At 37.8% G+C, this 22649-nt stretch overlaps 1 protein-coding gene across 1 annotated transcript in view; it reads right to left on the bottom strand.

Moving 5' to 3' along the window:
* LOC306763041 (teneurin-3) overlaps window positions 1-22649 on the bottom strand; it is a gene marked incomplete at its 3' end in the record, with an annotated part of 136454 nt that overhangs the window by 48193 nt on the left and 65612 nt on the right. Inside the window, exons 4-9 of the mRNA XM_079249709.1 lie at window positions 17336-17461; window positions 13245-13459; window positions 9479-9689; window positions 8288-8389; window positions 5576-5770; window positions 4282-4482 (exon numbers count right to left, since the gene is read on the bottom strand). Of these exons, the coding sequence (XP_079105835.1) occupies window positions 4282-4482; window positions 5576-5770; window positions 8288-8389; window positions 9479-9689; window positions 13245-13459; window positions 17336-17461 (1050 nt within the window). The remainder of the gene's footprint in view (window positions 1-4281; window positions 4483-5575; window positions 5771-8287; window positions 8390-9478; window positions 9690-13244; window positions 13460-17335; window positions 17462-22649) is intronic.

Raw genomic sequence — 22649 nt, 5'->3', positions numbered from 1 at the left:
CCTATAATACAAACCCTTCCATTCTCAGAGCTTGACATTTCATTTAAAAGCTGTTTCACACAACACAACGTCCTCAGAGTGCACTGAAACCGGCAGAAATGTGTCAACAATGGCCACTGATGGGATAAAACCTCAAACAGGACATTAAAAGGGAACATGTAATGTTTTTATAATGGAAGTGGGATGCATTCCAGCTCAGTTTACATCTATTATGACTAAAATTTCTTCGGCAACTAATTCCAGAGAGCTTAAATTATCTTTTCAACAAGCTGCTTGTAATCTATGTAATGACCACCTTTTCTCTGTCTGCAAAAAACCACTGGTGTTTATCACATCAATTAAATATCTGTCTGAAAAATTAGACTGACATAACAGAAATAAAAAAACAAAAAACAAAAAACAAAAAACAAAAACCTTTCACTAAGCAGATAACCGGGAAACAGTTCATTACTGTCACTTTTTTGTGTCGCTACTTTAACTCAACATTGTCAGAATAATTTTATAGATCTTTATGTTTTGTTATTGGTACACTGGCCATAAAATGAAAACAAAAACATGTCACTGCTCAAAAAGCTTGAAAAAAATAAAGCACTGCAATTACTTTGGGTCTTTACTTCTGAAGTAACCACTTTCTTATCTTATGAAGCTTTTTTGTTGGATTTAGTCTTGACAAAATGAAGCAAGAGTTGTGGACTTAAGCGAAATTTTGTCACGACTCAGATACAGGATCAACATGTTTTCTTAAAATATGAAGCGACGCAAGCAGCTGAGCAGCTGTCGGGAATCTGTGCTATCTTCAGAAAATTCAAATGACTTGGTAAGTAATCAGCCTGTAACAGGCTAAAGCTAATGCTCAACAAGCTGCGGCTGCTCTTGTGCGAGAGTAAGGAATGCTGATTTGCAGGAACTAAGAGCTTCCATCAAATCTTTTGAACAGAAAGCTCACAAAGCTTTCTGATGTGACAGAATTCATCTGGAGGAAAGCGGTTCAAGTGTGCTCTCAAATTTCAAGCGACGAGATGCTCCAGGAAATGTATATAACCCCACAGCAGAAAAGTTTGTGACTTTTTTTTTTTTTTTTTTTTTTAAAAACTTGCTTGAGCCCTCAAGAAAACCAAATGAGTCAACATCGGTCTACAGCTCTAAATGCATTAGGCCATGGATGAAATATCCGCAAATTATTTTTTCGTGGATTTCTATTCTTAAGCCAGTCTAACACTGCTACTTTGCCATTACTCATCCCCCTTTACTGAGGTTTTCTTAAACGTCTGTCTGTTCCAGCTCTCTGAATAGAGTTTTTCTTCGATTGAGGGACCTTGGATGGTTCTGATTAAGCTGAGCAGACACTGTAGAATATTAAGCATGCCTCTGGAGGGGAGTCATTCAATTCCAAAGGAATACCTCCTTCCCATTGAATCTATGCAATCAATTTTTCATTAGTGCAAAAGTGTTTATCTGCCTTTAACATGCCCCTGACTCGAGCTGGATAGGGGTTGTGGGCGGTCGATCCATGCTACGCGCTTGTTAATTAAAGTTTATTTAATTGAAGAAGAACCGCAGCATTAATTACGACTGAATCCTCCACCCATCCAGATGGCTAAACTCTCCAACTTTTGGACTGCACTAATGTTCAGTTCTGTTCCGCTGTTGAAAAGCTTGAGATGTCTTACTGCGCAAGAGGATTGTGTGTGAAATTTCAATAGCTTTAAGAGAATAGCAAATTACATTTCCTTAGAAAAGAAAATGAAGGAATGCACAAAAGAGAGAAAAAAAAACCTTTTTCACTAACATAATCATTCTTCTTTCTTGAGCATCAAGCAAACAGGCTGCATGCTGCTTCAAAAGGTCTGCAAAGACATCTATCATCTCCAACATGCCATCAAGCCTTCTTTCGTTTTGATTTTCAGCTGAAGCTCAGCTAAAAGAAATATATTTAAGAATCTTTTGAACTGAAAGAAACAAACTGAAACTTCTGGTTTTAATTGTTTGCCTCAGTATGTGTTCCTCTTGGGGTAGAACGCACAGGGAATGAGTCTTCTCTGAGGAGGGAAGCAGTGCATAAATCACCTGAATCTCAGGCGCAGATAGCAGATGGGAGGGGCCAGCCTTTGAACTAACACTGAACCTACCTGTGTCGGAAGACAAACCTACCAAACACAAAGCCGGGAACAAATGAAGAGGCTCTACAGCACTGCAACAGATGGGAACACAAAATTGTCTCTTTTCTTCTAGCGAACCAAAGAGACGCTACCAAAGATAATGCCTCTTTTGGAAAATATTTTGAACAAATTTATTTACGCCGTAAGACTGCACACACATGCACAAAAAGTAGAGCATATGCTCAGTTACTCAAAGAGCCAAAGCTTTTGTTGTTAGCATATGCTGTGTATACAATCGGCATGATTCAAGCGTTGATTACCAAACGTTGAGGGTGTGATCACACTCACAGTTTGAATAATTGAGTCCAAAACATTTTGAAGCATCTCTTTTTCTCTTTCTCGCTCGCTCTCTCTACCAGGTATCAACATTTATCTTCTCAAATCCAAGAAAGCCTTGCTTTTTCACTCCTACTCTGGGTAAGAACCGAGACACTGCATATATCATTCAGTTTTTGCGACGTCACACATTTTAATATTGTGTATGACCTGCACTGCTGTTACATGTTTAACCACTCTAAATGAAGTGTAATTGTGTCTATCTTGTAATGAAAATGCAAAATAAAAATAGTCAAAACATTTGTCAACAACATATCATTACTGGCAGTATTGTAGCACTGCACAACTCCAATTCATCACCCACGGTGCTGACTCTGATCATGAATCAGCGGGACATCACAAATTAATAAGTTTGTGTTCCTAATGCTTGCCTATAGGAAAAAAAAATGGTGGGGGAAAGAAAGATTTATGATTGACTCAGACAGATTTATTTTCAAACTGTGGCACATACATTTCAGAAAGCAAATCGTTCTCCACATCAAGCTGATGAATCACCTCAAATTGTGATTATTTGCTAATCGTTAAAAATGAAAGCATACATCACACTCATTTCTCTCATAATTTCAGAAGTATATGTGTGACCGAGTTTAGCAAATGATTCCCTAACTTCCACAACAAGACACCCACATGTAGAGATGCTGCGATGTTTCATTCCACCCTGTTAGTAAAGGCGTATGCATCTGCTGTTTTGGCCACCTGGTGTCTAGCACAGCGAGAAGGGAGTTTGTTTAGAATAAATACAGAGAAATATGGTGCCAATTACTTGTTAGTGTGACTGAAACTTTACCCATAAAAGCAGTAAAAAAAAACATAATACTGCAGATCTGACTGCAGCGATAGCAGCCAACAACACTGCATTGACATCAATAAAAAGGGATGGCAGTAAGAAAGACTCCAGATTTATCTCTGTGAAGCTAAAGTTGTTGTTTTTTTTTAGCTTTAGTGAGGCAACAGCATAGAATTAAAAAAGAAAATATCCAAGTTTCTGTCTCTAATGATTTCATCAAATCAAGTTAAAAGACACCAGAGCTGTCACATTTAATTAAAATAGTGGAATTTCATTTTAGTTGAAGTCCTTGATAATTAATTCAATCAGTCAAGAGAACGAGCATTCAGCAACTCAGTTTGTTTCCCATTTTTCATATTAGAAGGTCAAACACTACCTGCAGTGGCTCCAGCTTCTTGAGTTTTCGAATCGCCTCTTTATGTGAATGAACTTGTAATTTTAGTTTTTTTTGTTGTTTATTTTTCAACATGAAATAAAGCAATTAAAGTCATCTTTGGTCTCAGTGTTTCACTGTTTTTAGTGGAAGCTGTTTACAGGGGAAAACAGTTCATAAGTCTGCAAATATGAGCTGCAAACTGAAATTACAACCAAATTATAATGGTAATGATCTTTAAAGGTGGAGTATGTAAGATTTTCAATATTTTCAAAATAAATTAACTAAAAAAATAACTACAATCATAATTAAATAGTTTTTTAAAAACACATAGGTTCCAGTCTGTCCATATTTGATGTTATTAAATTACAAGTTTAATTAATGACAAAGACCCTTCTTAAATGTTTGCCTACCAGTAAAAAAATGTGCTTTTTGTCATTTGTCATTAATTAAACTTGTAATTTAATAACACATCAAATATGGACAGACTGGAATCTACATGTTCAAAAAACTATCTAATTATGATTGTAGTTATTTTATTAGTTAATTTCTTTTTTAAATATTGAAAATCTGACATACTCCACCTTTAAGGGACGAAAGGAGAGAAAAAGGGAGTGTTTTCTGACCTATCGAGCAGTCAGCCCCGGTCCAGTTAGCCTCGCAGACGCAGGTTCCCGAGTCTGTATTGAAGGTGCCATGACTGGAGCACTGCTCTGGACAAGTGCTCTTTAGAATCTCACAGCTGATGCCACCCCAGCCCGGGTTACAGTGGCACTCACCATGATGGCAGGCTCCATGACCGGAGCACGTCGGGTCCACACAGTCCACTGCAGACACAAAGCGAGGATGACAGCAATGTCACTTTACCACTTCTAAAGTGGATATCAAACCTCCTTATTTATACCCTGCCACTTTGAATACTCTACCGGCCAGAAGTCTTTTTATTTAAGAGAGAAAACGCTTGAGTGCCGGATGATAGCTGGTGACCCAAAACTGAAATGTAGGCAGGCTTTGGCGATAGAATGTAGTAATTTTCCACCCTGTTCAGCTAGCGCCTCTATGGTATATTATAGGGAACGTCCAACACAAAGACAGCATAATTACGCCCCATTATAGGGCCTAAGAAACAAAGCACAATTAGCGTCTAGACTGATATAATCAATTACTATCAACACATTTCAGCTCAACCTGCCGATCTAGGTTAATAATTGGCAATTATGACCAACATAATTAACCCATTACTAACAAAGGGAAATTCGGAACAAGTTTTTTGTGCTTCCACTGGAACTTCTTGCCCTGTGCACTTCCTTATCTACGCGGACACTGTCGTTTACCTGAACCCGTTTCTCAAAAAGCCTCCTCCCATATGTGTTACTCTCCCATGGTTTTTTTTTTTTTTTCACTTCAAAGAAAACCACAACATATTCATCAAGTCAACTCAATAGCTTTTTGCATGTAAGGTCAACAACTCCCTCATGTAAATCTGAGCTGATAATTGCCTTTTATCTGCACAAAGATCGATAAAGTTAAATGCAAGGGAGTGAAAGGGGGTAGAGGGGTGGAAGCGGAGGTTGACAAGAAAGAGAAAGCGGCTTTTTCTCAGTAAATGGAGAAACAGATGCCATGCAGCGATTGATTTTAACAGGTGTCGTCATCTGTGTAGCCCTCCAGTAGATGTCTGCATCAATGGGCCATGTACAATCTGCTGTAGCCTGTACCCTGATGTGGTCGTAACACTAAGAGAGAGTTAATTTATATACGCACTGTCAATAAAAACTTCCAAAGCATTATCCGCTTGGTGGAGTCGAAAACACAGATTGTTTCAGCAGCGCTACGAGTCGATTCCCCCTGAACATCACAGAAATGTGTTACATCCATCTGCTTTTGAACCCAGCAAAAGAATTTTTCTATCTCTATTACCTTGATCACAGTTGACTCCTTTGTGGCCGGTGTTGCACACGCAGTTTCCAGCCACACATAGCCCATGTCCCCCACACTGAGGATCAATGCACTGGGAGGCAGGAACATCGCACTCGGTGCCCTTCCAACCGCTGTAGCACTGACAGCGTCCCCTGGTATACTGACCATTACCGCTGCACAGCACGGGACAGGCAGCTATGGAGAGATAACACGTTTTTAAGAACTCAAATTACAAGCTAAAACCCGCTCTTATCATGTTCTGTAGCAAATGTTTTCATTTAAGCTCCAGGTTCCTTTATCCCATCCTGCATCTGTACAGTCTGTTATGACAAATGGTGGCGTTCACGGAAGTAGCTAGTTTTCCCTTCAGAATGTTAAAAAAAAGCCAGGAAGACAGAATTACATTTTATTTTTAAAGTTTCAGTGTGTAAGATTTCGTGACATTAGTGGTAAAACAGGCGTAGAATAAACACAACTGAGAATGGACGGTGGCTGTTAGCAGCCAAAATTTCTTTCATGCATAATCATGATGCGATCCATTGATCTCTGGTCAAGCAATGACTGCACTGCAGGTAGCTACTTCAAAATTGTGTGTAGGTGTACTAAAGGTGCAATAATATTTTGATCTACGTCCAAACATCAGTCATATGGTCCATGAGCCAATGACATTGATCCAAACTGCAAACATTGTTCAAAAAACAACATAATAACTATTTAATAAATGACATTTTATTTTAAAAATGGCTGTATTTTGAGTTCCCCACATATTATTCTTAATCTAATACAAGTCTTCCTTCATTATCAGAACAACTCTTTTTCAAATGTAAAATTATTTCATTTAAATACCAGAGCTCAGGAATAAAAGTCTTACATTATATTCTGGGTGTTTTTTGTGATTCTGATGTTAATGGTAATAACTGATACTGTTTCATATTAATCGGCAAATCCTAAATTGAATCAAATTGAAATCAGATCAAGCCTGAATTTAGATATTGGCAAACATCAAATTGCTATCCATTAAAATCAATACATATCGTATCACGATCAAACTGGCAATTTACACCCCTCATTTGTACTTCGCTTTAAAGCATAAAATATGCTGAACAGTGCTCCAGCATCTATCAAACAGAGCAGGTACTGCAGTTTCATATCTCAGATGGTTGTCGCTTCGCATTGAGCTGTTTGCTCATTCAGAGACACTGCAATAAAAATACTGGGACAAATATGGCAGCTGCTATGTAAGTGGACCAATGGCAAGTAGATATAAACTCATTTAAGGAGAGTAAAAATATGACAGTTGTTTTAGTAAGATAATTAGACACTAATAGAAATACCATTTTTAACTATACATTGCATTTTTCTGTCATTGACTTCTGAATTTGTTACATTCTATACCTTAAACTAAAAGATTAATAAAAAAAAAAAAGGCGTTCTATAGCAGTATTGTCTATAAGAGAAAATAACTACATTTTGTGTAACTTTGTTGGTCTTTTACATGGATAGACTGCTTTGTAACTAATTTAATCCCAAAGGACATTCTCTCTTTACATAATTATGTTTATATTTAAGTGTGAAGGTGTTCCTTTAACACATTCAGACTGAAGGCTTCATTTGAAACAGCCTTTTGGAAACTGTGGGTCTTCTTGAAATTGAACTAAAATATGTTCTCAGCATCTGTAGAAAGTTAAATATGGAATGAAAAATATTTCAGAAGTTCAAGGACTCATCTTATTAAAAAAAAAAAAAAGCTAAATGTCTTCAAAATGTTGATAAAATTCCAGGCTTAAGAGGTAAAAGAAAAAAGGATATTTATGTTGCTACTAGTCATAACGGTTAAAACCTGGGAGTGAGGTGATGGCATGAGGATCACATCTTGTTGGATGACTGCTCGGAGAGTTCATATATCTCCCCCAAGCCTGAAATGTATAAAAGACGTTTGGAGAAATGGACTGATGGATATTCTTTTTAAGACCCACATGCATGGATGTGTAATATTTCTTTGGACTGCACTTTGATGCCAAGTAGATGTCAGAGGCAGTAAAAGTGACAAAAATGCAGATATATGAAATGAACGCTGTAGGTTTGAGACATACTGAACAAGGAATGTGCAAACACGCTGAACAAACTTTTTAGTCAAATAATCAGGATAAAGTTTGAGAACCAAAACATTGAATAAAAAGAACAAACCACTTATTCAAGCTGCATAATGATAAGCCTTCAGGTCAGTACACAGACAGTTCCTTAAAACAATGTGAAAATATTCTGCAGGCTTGATCCTGAGATTGTTTACAGATCATCTCAAAGGAAAGTCGTGCTATTTCTCTTCTAGAAATGTTATGCTTCACACAAACCCACAGTCTTCAACTAGTTAAACTAACATCGGGCAAAGCAATTTATCAATATAACTCCAGAGATAGATATTGATTTTGTTTATTTCTACATTTCTTTCTTTTTATAATTTCAACATGCACATTGAACAAAATTCAGTTTACCTCAGTCATGCTGCCACATAAATCTAAAAAGACTCTCAAAACTTGGAGGAAAAAAATCGAAAGCTCGTGCATTGCTAGCAGCGTCAGAAAGAAACACGCTTTGAAATTTGGGTGAACTAAGTCCATCCAACTCTTACCTGTTCAATTTTCCATTAATAGAAAGCTGAACTGATAAGCCCAAACTGACCCTTGAAGATAATTATAAAAGCAGAGTTATTACCTCTGGAGCAGTAGGGTCCTATGAATCCAGGGAAGCAGTGACACGATCCTGCCACACACTCTCCATTCCCATAGCAGTTGTGTGTGCACTCTGTCACAGATTCTGTGGGAACAGAGGTGTGCAATTATTAATAACTCATCTTATTGTCAAGGTGGAGAAAATCTGAAATTCTCTTTAATTTCACATTTGACAATTGCACAGTTTATGATGCACTGCAAGACAGGCTCTTGAATGTGTTTTTTAGGAAGTGATAGCATCTCTTATCTGCAGCATTTCTGTCAGGCATGGCATACATTTACAGCTGTTTGTCCATGTCCCACTAAGGGCTAAGCCTCCATAACAGCATGTTGCAGGCTGACTGTTCCCATCTAAGCCATGTTAAGTAAAACCCACACAGGCATTTTAAATTAGACCAAATAATTCAATTTCTTTGACACATTTTCCTTCCCTCCTGTTTTCTCTTCTGCTTCGCCACCACACCAGCCCTTTGAATGACTGATCATGCCCACACAAGCCATGCAATCTCCTGAGTGTTTACAGCTCAAATCCTCTCTGAGTTGAAGTTAATCTGACATATCCTACAGACAGATCTGTGTTCTTTCAACAGACCATCGCTCATAAATCGCACCCCCAAAAGACCCAGACCCTCATTTTGATCAGTGTTAAGAGAGCCAACTTTTACGTTATTACTCTAGCTTGTATTGGATGTTCATTGAGCCAGTGTCAGACCCAAGCAATTTTGGCCTCACACATCGATACCTTCATATTTGTAGCACCAGATCAATGGAACCTCCCCGAAGGAAATAGAAAAAGAAATACGTTAACGCAACCTTAGTGCTTTTCTTAGCTTAAAACCCACAAGGAAATTTCATAGACTTCAGAACACTGAAGAGGTTGTTAGGAAGACAGGATCAATGCTGTGTATGGTGTCTTGCATTAGAGGGCTGAGTACAATAATCCACTCCCAGCAATGAAAATCTAAATCTACCTCCTGCATGTTTCAAAGTCTTTCTTTTTTTTTTTCTTTTTTTTTTTTTTGTTAACTCATCTTGTTTGTGTAGCAGAAAAGATTTCAGACAAACTCTTCATGCAGGCACAGCTGTTTCAGGAAATTAAAGTCCTCCAAACATGTCATTACACATCATTCCAATCACACTCATTAGCCGTCCTGGCAGATGCGAGTATTCGTACCCTGGATGATGGTGTTGTAGGAGACGGCTTCCACACTTCTTCCATCATTGTAGAACGCAAAGTGCCACACGCCCAAGTCCAGGTACTGAATGAACCCGGCTTGGTGGACAGTTACCGGATGATCCACCCGGACCCTAGTGTCCGGTTCGATTGAAGTCCGATGCTCTTTTGCAATAAGCCGGCTGCCATCCAATAGTTCTACAAAATCATACTGCAAAACACCACAGGGAAAAGATTGAAGCAGTTGCAAGAAGACGGTCATTAAAGTGCCAGTCTAATCAAATCAGCCAGAAAATGGGCAAGGGAGTTTAAGAAGTAAGTGCTTTTTGTTTGTTTGTCTTTTTAAAATATTGGATCCTTTGTATGCATATCCAGCCTAACAGGAAATGTGCACAGTTTTAATGCACAACACAGCCAAAAGTAGTTTGTATAAAAAGCAAATATTCAAACATAACAGAAGCAGATTTTCAGTGACAGCTATTTGGAGTTGATAGATTTTTTTTCTGGAGAGGTGTTTGTGCACTGATTGAACAGATATTACTCTGACGCAAACATAAAAACTACAATCTGAATCCTGACAGGAGTTCAAAATAAAGAATTATGTGTTTGTTTGTTTTTTCCCATCAGTGAAAGCAGCATTTACGTTGTTGAGTGTAGATGCTGCTGACACCTCAACTTCACACCGCTGCACTGATTTCGACTAGTTAATATTAGCTAAAAAATATTTCATTTAGTGTCATATTAATCCTCTAATACCAGCTTTAAAAAACATACAAGAAAAAAAGAAACAATAACAACAGAATAACCAACCCTGTGCATTTCAGTTCTTTGTCACTGGGAATTCAGCATCATAGCTTCCCCTCCCTTTTTTTTTTTTTTTTCAAACAAACATTGATTTACAGTGTAAACAAGTTGCTATGAGTTATTCTTGCCGATGAGTAAAGAGACACATCTGCTCTCACTGCACCTGCTCAACACCTGAACCAGGTTTTAACAGGAGCCGAGGAATACAGAGCGCATCAACAGAAGCCGGTGTAACGCATACAGCTCAAACAGCAATCCCCAAACAGGCTACAGGCTGTAGAGGCACATGAAGACAGCAGATTCCCTGGCTTAGGCAGCTGTTTAAAGAACTGAGTCGAAAGTGTGTTCACTTCAGGCAGGAAAAGGAGTCTGTGGGCTGCGCTGAGAGTGGAAAGCATACAGATTGACCCAGGAGCTGTTTTTTTAAAATAAGTCCAGTTCAAATCCACTGAGGAGTTTGTCTGCAGACAGCTTTGATTGATCAAGCATTGATTTCTAATATCACATAGCTAAACATTTCCATTTGAGATTTTAAACAACTGCTACATCATTTCTTAATAATATAGTCAAAATATAGAATTATTATTATTATTATTATTATTAATAATAATAATAATAATAATAATAATAATAATAATAATAATAATAATAATAATAATAATAATATAAATAACATTAAAACACAAAATCTATGGAAAATTAAAATTAAAGATAAAAAGAATCACTAAAATAAACTGCAATTATTCCAATGATAAGTGTTAGCATTAAAAAAAATAAAAGTGGGGTATTATGGTCTAAAAGGTCTAACACAATAACAATATCCTCTTTTTTACAGTGTGATAAATCCTTTTTTCTTTGTCCTTTGCTGGTCAAAATTTGATGAATGGACTTTGAATTCAGATGTATGCTATACCCAGCTTAATGAAAACACAGACCACTTTCAGTTGGTTGAAAGATGGAGGTAAAAATACATTCAAACAGGATTTTCAGTAAACAGGAATGTAATCCAGGGAGCAGGTCAATGTTCTAATTTAAACCTCCCTCTGAGCAGGATAGAGAGGGCTGAGTGGGGAAATTAACCCGGTGAGGTTGACTTCTTTGTGCTGTTGACTTAAGGGGGAAGTAATAGAAACAGTTCATCCCACTATCATTTAACCCTCCTGCCCAAGTGCATAGATCTTGATTAGCTCCCTAACTCATCTCAGTCCAACAATTTTGGTAAATCGCAGTCAGGAGACCAAGCGTGGAGAGACTGCTGGTAGCTGCATGGACAAAAGAAGAATGCTTAGACTCAGTAAATTCCGTAACCTTTAGATGAAGTGAGCTCAGTATTGCACAACTGAGTGTAAACCTATGGGGTGGGGGGGGGGAGAAAAAGTTTGCTTCTACAAACTTGTCTGGTTTGTATCCTTACAGACAAACACTCAATAGCAGATGGAGGAAGTCTATATTTGAGGAAGGTGGAAAGGTTGTTGCACGTAAATGCTGTCTTGTCTTCCAAGCGGTGAATACGACCAACAGTCAATATCTCTCATTGGGGTCTTTCATGCTCAGTTAAGTAAATGCATTGATTTGTGCCCCCAGTACCTGAGCCGAATGTAATTTAGTAGAAGACACAATGGGCACAATGTCTGGCATTGACAAGCTTGAGTGTCTGAACGACAATAGCTTGAGACAGAAAAGTAGTGTCTTGTTAATTAGTACCCTTCTGTCTTTGATTTTGTTGGGTTACAGTGTTTTTGTTTTTTACCCGGGAAGTGCAATCCATCTCTGCTAGTGGTACTTACATTGGAGTCTGTTCCATCAAAGTGTGCCCCAAACTGTCTGCACTTGAGTAAAGATTGTCCTCACATAGAGACAATGTCAAGAAGGTGAATCTGAGAGCTTTTGTTTTACATCAGGTGCGTTGGAAAATAACTTGAGTCTGAGTGCATTCATCGCCATCAAAACACATTGGCGTGTCATTCAAAACAAGGCAGACATTTTGGAAATAAATAAATAAACAAATCTGTGTCCAAATGGCTGATATTTTGAGAAAGTTTGTGCATGCCCACACATATGCCAACCCCAAAGGAACAAGCAAATAAAACCATAAGCCCTTGCAAAAGCACAGATGCTCCATTTTCAAATAAGTGAGTGAACTGGAATCAACAATTAAATAAGTGGATAAATTACCATATTAAAAAATTATATCAATTCAGAGTTTGTTTGTATAAAAGTTGAGGATAGTTAGTGAAAAGCAAGACAAAATACAATTATCTGTTTCTGACGTAATAAAATGTTTAAGATAATCATTTATTCAGGCTGATAGTGCTTAGAAGGAAAGAGATTCATTATCTGGAGCAAACAATACAATTTAAAGATTCAGAGTATTCAGAGTAGTCTATACACACGAGAGGCAAGAAGAAAAACCAATACTGAATTGTGAACATGTTTTGGCCCTTAGGCAACACTGATTTAGAAATAAGACAGAATTCTGTAGTGGAAATCACTTCATGGACAGAAACACTTCTGAATAACCAGTGTTATTGAACCCAGCGTGTTTCCGTATCCAAACATACAAGGTAAAAACAATAATAAATAAAAACGTGTGAATCTACATTTGACATGCTTTCTTGAATCATTACCACATAAATGCCATTCAGTATAAAGAAAGATGCCGTGGGATGCATGTGGCACATTTAACTGGCACATCTATAAAGGCACCATGCATCAGTGCTCAATGAATATACCCAGGATTTAGAACAATATGCATTTAAAAGATGTCTTCCAGGGAATGGCTTTCTAATTTCAGCAAGACAATGTCAAAACCACATTCTGCATGCATTCCAACAGCATGGCTCCATGCCATGCTTGCAATCTAGGCTTAAAGTCACCTTAAAGGAAAGCACAAGTAGAGTTTTTCTGCTGTAAAACAAATTAATTCAATCGGAAGGAAAAAATATTGTTAAGAAATTTATACCTGAGTGTGAGATGGTGCAAGACCCTTTCGCCCATAAACTCCAATCAGTGCGTTCTTCTGCACTGAGATGTTGAACTTGAGAAAGCGTGGTTGATCCATGCTTAGCTGGGAACGCCAGAACACCCCAGGTGGGACACTCTGAGATACCTTTTTCCCAATGTCGACCTGCCCGGTATCGATGGAGTTGTTCTCCTGATGAATTACTCCACCCCTTCCTACAAAACAGAAATGCACCCCAACAAATCATGTGTAACAGAATAAGAGTTAAAAGTTAAAGGTGCTTTTGTGTAAAGCAGTCAATAAGCAAAACATTTTCACCTTTTCACACCTAAAATGACTCTTTACTCTCTGTAACTTTGTAATCAATGGATATTTATTACTGCTGCATTCTCCCATTACTTTCAATGTAAACTTATTCCCTTATTCAAACAAAGACATGACTGCAGGATGGGAATATCTCTTTTAAATGAGCTGAGACCAACTTGACAGGATTAAAAGCAGTGTTTTCATCCAAAACCTACAAAGAAAAATAATAAAATAAAGAAAGACCAGATATAATTGTCTTTTTATAAGACTCACAGGCTGAATCTCCCATCATCACGTTGGTCCTTGTGGCTTACGGAGAGAGGCTCCATATCAGATAAGGTGTAAATGGAATCTGTCAGATACACTTTGAACTACCTTGCCAGAGAAATAACAGCAAATCAAAACAATTTGCTGAATGGCGTCCTTCAGCGGAATCTTTTACAATGCCAATACTTTGTGGGTTGTAATATGGTGGTAGCAGACACATAAAAAAAAACTGGGCTATACAACTCCATGCTAGTACCATAACAAATGTAATGGAAATGAAAAAAAAAATCTTAAAAAACCTGTTCAGTTCCTCCCCGTTTCAAGCGGTGAAGGAGGAAGGAATGCGTGTGGACGACACAGAGCAATGTAAACACCTCAGCACTGTTGCATGTGGACACGTGCTGAAGCTGTGAGTATATCTGCTCATGCCAGACCTCCGTTATTTGCATGCCTCAGTATTGGGTGTGTAATGAGGCCATTGCCTGTCACTTCAGCTTCAGTCAAAATGAGGCTTGGAAGCCAAGTTTACCTCTGGGGAGAATAATAGCTGGCTATTGATTGCCTTTAAACAGTCCAAAACCTGCCTCATGCTATCTTAATTAGCAGTACTTATGAGGATTTAAATCTAGCTGAGTTTAAACAATTGAGCTTTTGCCTGGCCTCCTCAACTCAATTAATTCTTTCGTGGCCATGCATTTTAAATACAACACTGTGCTTAGAGATTCATTTGATGGCTTTTCCAGTAAAGGTGAGCCGAGATGGCCTGCTAGCTTGTTGATGAATACACAGTGGTTCAAGATTATTATTAGAGAGCACAAAGCTGTTTGGAGTCAGTTAATTGATTTTCAGAGGTTGAAAAGATCTCAATAAATTCTCATGGTTGTGCATTGAGCTGAGCATGGAGGCCAAATATTTTGCTGCTGCAACGTGTCTATGCTGTTATTTTACACTTTCCCTTTTTCAACTTATCGCAATGGTTGAATATTTTGATATACATATATATATATATATATGGATCACATTTTTGTTGTTTTTTTGTTGTTTTGTCAGCAGGAAGCAATGTCATGTTGAACTATATTAGTATTGAAGATGGTGAGAAGTCCATCATGGTACAAGGGCATACTTTTACAGTTTTTTTTTTTTTAAGTCCTCATGGTTTTCAGCCCTGAGGAATGAAGAGTTGACCTGTTTGGAGTAGGAATAGGAATGTCTCAGAAGTCAGAAGTTGGCTCCATTTTATTACTTGGTTTGTTTATTATGATCTGGACAGGTGGGTCTAATGAGACCGCTGCGTGTTGATCCAGCACTGATCATTAGAGATAGGTGATTTTGTTATCTTGTTATATTGCATGACATTATTAAATCTGCAAGCAAGATGCATAGTGCATCTGAAACCACATATTGGTATCAAATGGCCTGTGTCAACTCCCTTCCCTGCACAGAGAGCCGAGGTCAGGCGAGATGACAGCAAATCAGTGTTGCCAGCTATTTCCAATTAAAGCTACCTAAAACAAACAAAAAAAAAAAAAAATGCCTCTAAATGTAGCGAGGTGATGCCATACGTTAATTAAGCCATTCACTAATCATATTGCATTTAATTTCTGTATGTGCAAGCCCTTTAGATCTTTTTTGCTTCTCTTTTATTTGTAGAAATGCATTTCAAATTAAGCTGCTACTTTCGTGCACATTATTTCTGTTTCAATCATCACACAGCAAAACAAGTTGTGACTGAAAAGTGGCCAATTAAGACTATGTGTCAAGCTTCAGCTAATATCAGGGCATTTAGAAAGCGCTGCTTCAGTATTATCCTCATTTCATAAGCACAGTGATATCTGAAAAGAACACAATCTACATAAGTTAAATATAACCTCTATGCTGCAATTTGTGCAATATTTCCTTGTATAATGATCTCTCGAACAGAAGCTGAATTATAGAAGAGAATCTCAACATTTCTTCATGCAGTATTCAACCTAATAACCAAACATCAGGCCAAAACTGTGCTTGCACTTGTCTCACTGAGTACAGTAAAAGCATGAGGAAAAGTCTAAAATATTTGGCCTAAAAGATGCAAAAATAAAAGTCACTTTCTTTGAATAAAGAAAAAAGTGAAAATAAAATCTCACTAAACTGGATATTACAATTTGTATTACAAGTGTTTTCATATTTAAAAAAATTAATAAATAGTAACTCTGTTATTGTAGATGCAACAATAGATTCTAAATTGGTCACATTGGTTATGTCACTGTTGTTAGACTGTGTTTACTGTTAACCTAAAATAGTTATCTTGTTTAACTCAACAAGAGAAGGAAAACAGAAAACTCAGAAGTGGTTTAACAACTTTTTTGAAAAGACAAAGGATTTTAATGTCAGAACAAGTGAGAAACAAGTTTTTCTTTGGCAATTTTTAAATAAATATAATATTTGGTGATTTCAGTGAGCTGTTGGATGGATTGTTTGTTGAGAGCTGTGCTTTTTTCTTTCATCCTGGTACCATACAGGTTTAAACTTTTCTCTTCAAATCCAATTTAGAAATGACAGATGCTTTCAGTTCCCATTTTCATATCTAATTTGCTCAAGTATTTTGTAATTTTGAGTGTTTCTGCACTCGTTTCACAACCTTAAACGGCATTGTGAGGTGGAGGTTATGTCTTTGGTCACAATCTGAAACTTCACCACTAGATGTCACTACTTCCTCTAAAGGGGTGCTATTATGGTATTTCAAGTTTTCTGAGCTTTCTACAGTGTTACAGTGTTGAATCCTCATCAGACATGTGAACGGCACCGTTTTTTATCACCTAAACACATGTTTGAGTTTGAATTTGAGTTCCAGTTCGGTTTCCATAGAAACGAAAAACGCGTCGTTTTAGAGAGTTTTTTCTAATTCGAAATCCTTGTGACGTCCCGGGGGATAAGGTTCGGTGATTGGTTACCTTCTACTGGTTAACAAGGGCATGTACAAATACATGGTGGAAAACGTTGGATAAAGTTATTTCGAACGATGGCTGGTGAGTTTACAAAAGAGAGACATCCTGCTGCATTCGTTGCTGTGGGTTGCTGTTTTCCACTTTTTTTGCAGGGTCTGATTCAGGGTCCAACATGTAGGGCTGTATGCTATGTGTTGACATGGCATTTTTTTTTTTTTTTTTATTGAGTTCATATTAGCCTAATCCTTCTGTTTATGAGATGTTACAATGACGGCAAAAGCAGGTGCGTTGCACGCTCCCGATATAGTGCAGTGGCGGGAGGCGGGGCTTAATGCGGAGGAGTCTCAATCCACTCGTTTTGTCCACAGGCTAATCTGACAGCCTACGGAGAGGGTCAGTCTGAAGTAAATAAAGCAATTTGTGACAACAACTCGATCAATCCCAGCCCTTCTGGTCTCAGAAATAAAAATAAATTAGCCTGAAATGCACATTTTAAGTCTCCGTCTGAGGATGAAAACACAGATCTTTTTTTAATCTGCAGTAGAAAAGTAATGGTAACAGTATTGTAAATTGGATATCAATATAATTCCTTACCATCAGCTGCCAGAACTGTCACTATACTCGACTGAGTGGGCCTGAGCTTCCCAACACCTCCATTTTCAAAAGCTGGCTGGTTGTCCAACTCTTGGAGTTGCCAGTTGAGCCCGAATAGGTGCATTGCTGTGAAACACAAACACACAAAAGACTGTGTGGGCTGCTAGAAAAATCATAAACAATTAAACTAACCGTTTCCCAACAACAATCAGGCCACTTAAGCACAAAAGACCTGTGGGAGTGCATGGTGGATTCAGAGCAAGAACAAAACAGCAGCAGTTTAACACCAAATATTTTACACAACATTTTGTTTTCAGTGGCTACCCTGTCATGGGTGGCTTTTGTGTAAACACAGCACTGATACAGGCCAGACAAAGTCATTTCGATCAATACTGTGGCATGTTTCCTCAAGGAGTGTTGTTCATTAAGATTCCAAAGTGTCAGCTCACAAGCAGCAACTGCATCAAAGAAAGCAGCAAGCTGACTTTCTATTTTGACACAAAACTTCCACTTCAGACAAGCAGACAAGATACACTGGGAAAGTCTTAAACTCTCCTAGTCTAATACAAAGGGGATGGCGCTACATGTGTGTGAGAAAGAGTGAGATAGAAGAGGATGCATAAAGTGAAAGACTTTTAAGAAAGTGGAAGGCAGAGTATTGAAGAAGACACTCACAGCAGGAGATGGAAGTGAAAGGGGTGAGACGCTGCAACACTCCTCTAGTTCTCTTACATAACTAAAACGTGTCTAGCTTTCATTCAGACATCCTGCTTTATTGTCGCAGAATTGGATGCAGTCAAACTGTGCTCTTTTTGTTTTAGGAAACTGATGTGTTCCTGTGAGCGCAGCAAGAGGGCCAATCTCCTTCAAAGTCACCAGCCAAGGAACATGCTGAGGAAGCATCTTGATTTCCGACCATTTGATCTGCGGGAGGAACTTTTCTCCAACACCCATCGCTGGGAAGATGGATATCGACTGCAGCAAATAACTTGAGAGGTAGATGTGGGGCCAGAGAGAATATCAAATGTGAAGGAGACCAAAAGAGAGATGGGGAAACTCGAACGAACAGTGTGTCAGTAGATACTTTGTTAAGAAACCGGCTGCCTGTTTGCTTTGTGAGCGTCTCCCTGATAAAAAAGAGAGAGAGGATGTACATAGCCCTCGTCCTTGGTAGATCAAATGAACAGGTGCGGCGCAGCCTTGAATTTCAGTTAAGCAAGGCAGAGTTAACATTTAAGTGATAATGTTTGCATTATAAGCTCATTTATTCCAAATCACGCTTTTAGCCTGAGTATTTATTTTTGTTGGCGGTGAAGCAAACAAGCCACATGACCAGCAGGAGAAGCAAATTCTGATTGTTTCATCAACAGGTGTAACGAGGCTGCTTTTCTTCTACTGAACCACCTGATGTGAAAATTTGAGATCAGGGCACATTTCTTACCACATGTGGCAGCAGCATACAGTGTATGCAATATTCTTTTTTTTTTTTTTTTTTTTTTTTAAATTCCATCCATTACAACCATACAAGTGCAGTGACAAAAGCTTTAGGTTACACACACGCACCAAATACTCATTTAAAAATGTAATGATGCTTACTTGAGATCATTGATACTTGTTAATTCAATCACATTGTGACTGCCTTGTTACTGTTGCTACAACAGTTAGCGTCCCCATTGCTACTTCAAAATATCTGAAACTTATTTTATTTTTTCTTAAATATTCTTATTTCTGCGAAGCCAGAGAGACTTAATTTGAAAAAAAAAAAACCACCAACACACACAGACCACTTTCCTGAATCACGTCTAATTCTCACACAAACATGTCTGTAGCTTTTACTGGAGCAAAAAAGTGTACTAAGCTGGATCCAAAATTGCAAGGATCAGCTGAGGACATGGAGCATTAACCAAAGTGAAACCCCCTGCCTGGAAAAAAAAAAAAAAAAAAGGGAAGGAAAATGACACCTAGTCCTGCAACATGACTGACAGCATCAAATTACAGCTGGTTAGGTCATTACAAAGTTCCCTGTTTTTACATTGTCTGGGGCTACTGTAAAAGAATGTGATACTGTCAAATACCTCGGTCACATCATAACAGACTGTCTGTCGGATGATGAGGACATGTATCGCCAGTGCCGGCTTCTATATGCTCAAGCAAACATTCTTGTTCGAAAATTCTCCTGTTGCTCTGTAGAGGTGAAACTGACTCTGTTTAAAGCATTTTGTTCATCTCTGTACACGGCACATCTTTGGGTGAGCTATAAAAAGGCCAGCCATAAAAGACTTGTGGTGGCATACAATGATGCACTGAGGCTTTTCCTAAAAAAGCCAAGATGGACCAGCGCTAGTGACCTTTTTGTGTCTAGCCGGGTAAATACTTTGCCTGCTATCCTGAGGAATTTGATGTTCAAATTCATAAATCGTTTGAATGACTCTGTTAATAATGTGATTTTGTATTGTTCCAGTCCTGTATACAGTGATGTTAGATACTCATCTGTGTTTTGGAAGCACTGGTATGACTGCCTCTTAAAAGTTTAGAGGTCTTTAGTTGTCTGTGTATTTGTTTTTAGTTTCTTAGAGTGGACCATGAGTCTGTAATAAAGTTTATACAATTACATAACAGTGGTACATTAGAATTAATTTTAGCACAGTCTGTTTCTTGGTTAGAAAGAAAAGACAAAATCTAAAAGATTTATGGAGAAAAACAAAAATTTGGGACATTTTTTTCTACTAAGCTGACTGGCAGAAAACAAGACATGGTGCTTTATGAAAGTCTGTGCTGAATGACAGATAAAATATTCTCTCACAAGCTGCTGGTTCACGACTGAAGTTTTTATTTCAAATATACATTAGACACAACAGGCACTGCTGTAGACTGGTACATTGTAGCCTGTTGCAGCGGCTTTGCTTTTCCATATTTGATCTAAGGATTTTCTATTAAGCTTTTTCATTACAAACATTTATTTGACTTTATTTTTCTCTGCCTGTTGGAACTGCTGGAATGGTTTCTGCTGGTGACTCTGTGTAGCTCCTTTTTTTTTTTTTATAACATCTACATAACCTTGACAACAGGAGATTGTGAATTTCAAAGCTTGAGTAAAGCCTGGAAAAGATCCAAATCTAAGGGTTGAAAACAAGATCTTTGGGAGGAGCAATAAATGTAGCTAAAGGAGAGGGGAGTTTAAATGTTTCTTCCCTTTATCGTCATGGTGATTGTGAGATAACGTCTCTGCACTATGGGAACTTATTCAGCGATTAGTTTCTGTCTACGCTGTCTGCCAAGACAACTCACCTGTTTTTACTTGTGGCCTGCAGGTTTTGTTCTACTGCATTCATGGTTCATAGTCTTTAGTTGCTGTTCTCACTTCCGTCTTGTTTCTCGTTTTATTTTGTTGAGTGTTTTTTGTGTTCTGTTCACTTTACATCCTTCTCCCTGATAGGCTCATGATTTCTTTTGCTAATTCCCTCAGCTTTTGCACATTTTCTGATTAGTCCAAGTGTATTTACACTCTTGTTTTCACCTGATGTTGTCAGCTATTTTGTCATGTTCCACCTTGTTTCAGTTCTTGTGTCATCTGTAGGTTCTTGTTATTTATCATAAAAACCCTAAATGCCACTTGGCATCAGCGCCTCTGTGTTTGGTTTGCGTTTGGAACCTTTTCAACACCTCATTCCCCTTGGACCGTGACATTTACCTATAGATGGAAAATGCAAAGTCGTTGCTCAGTTTTTGTTGAGCTAGACACCAACTCAATGTCTTTCTGGTGAGCTGGGAAGGCTTCAACCACACCTCTCTCCATAACTTTACAACAGTTTGTCATCTGTTATTTATTTAATACAAAATGAATAAATTAATAGTGAACAAAAGTGTGATTTCTTTCCCCCCGCTTGAGGAATAAACGAAGATTTAGTAAAGTCTGTATTATACTTTGTTTTACATTTAGCTGGACAAAGAATAAAAGTGCTTCTTTGCTTTTGAAACAAGACTCCATTATAAGAGTTAATAATAGCTAATGCTGTTTTAAACTGGAGAAAAAAAAAGGATGAAGTAGCCACAGGTGGGAATCACAGAAAGAGCTTGAGGGTGTGGTGTTGGTTTGTGTGTGTGTGTGTGTGTGTGTGTGTGTGTGTGTGTGTGTGTGTTTTGGAAAGATTTGGCATCTCATCAGTTTCCTTATAGTAGCTCAGTCCTCTCCAGGTTTTTACCTCCTTCTTCCTTCTCACACACACAAGCAGCTTTGTTCATCATGCAGCCATGTCAGCTCAAAGTCATAGCTAAGTAAAGGGTAAATTAAAAAAAAGAATGAGGAAATCATTTGTGTCTACTTAGACACAACGCAACACGCTTGCAGCTGTAACCAGACCATGTTTTCTCCACACTGCAGTGACTACAGCAGGCAGTCTCTCTGCAGGAGCATGTCATTAACGCAACAACAATGGTTTAACTCCGTCATATTTACACTTTAAGCTGTTTAGTTTGTTAGAAAGGTTAGACGTTTGTCTTTGATAGAAAGAGCTTTAACCCTTTAATGCCTGTATTTGTTTACACTTATATAATACAAAATAAATATAGGAAACGATTAGAGAAAAGAAAAAGACTGGATTAATTTAAAATACAACTCAGCATTTTAAAAAAAATAGTGCCACCATACAAATTAATAAAAGCAATTAAATTAATGGAATTAAGTAATTATATATAAACACAATAAAATAAAATAAAATAGGGCCAGAAGTGTTTTGTTAAGAGATTTATTTAAAACATGACTTTTTATTTTTAGTACTTTTTTAAAGCAGCAATATTAAATTCATGTGAAATTAGCTTTTTATCAGAGCCAAATAGTCAAGTTGTGAGCAAGTTATTTTTTATTTTTATTAAATATTAGATCGCTTTTATTGTATTGCTTTAGCATGAAGTGAAATACTAAACCTATCTTTGGTTGGTATCATTGAAAGTAAATTTAAAAAAAAACTTTGTTTTTGCAGTGCGGCAGATCTCCAAACGTATCTACTAGCTTTCAGAGGTGGTGCTCCTCCTGTCAGTCTACATGTATTCTGGGTGTTTATTTGTTAGGCAGAAAGGTCAGTTGACATAGCAGACAAAAGAAGCAGACACATCCAGTCATTTCTCAATGCATCAAAACACCAAATATGTCTTAAAAAATGCCCCCGGTGATATCAGAGGCAGTTTGAAAATGTCTTCATATGGAAGATGATTCATCATTGTGTCATTGAGGAAAAGCAGCAACGAAGACAAAACTCACTGTTAAGATAGATTAAAAAAAAAACGTGTACCGCGTCACACCCTATTATCGTTTATC

Source organism: Telmatherina bonti, assembly GCF_933228915.1.
Source record: "Telmatherina bonti genome assembly, chromosome: 12".
Lineage (NCBI taxonomy): Eukaryota > Metazoa > Chordata > Actinopteri > Atheriniformes > Telmatherinidae > Telmatherina > Telmatherina bonti.
The sequence above is the reverse complement of the archived record's forward strand: the minus strand, read 5'-3'. Positions and strand labels throughout refer to the sequence as shown.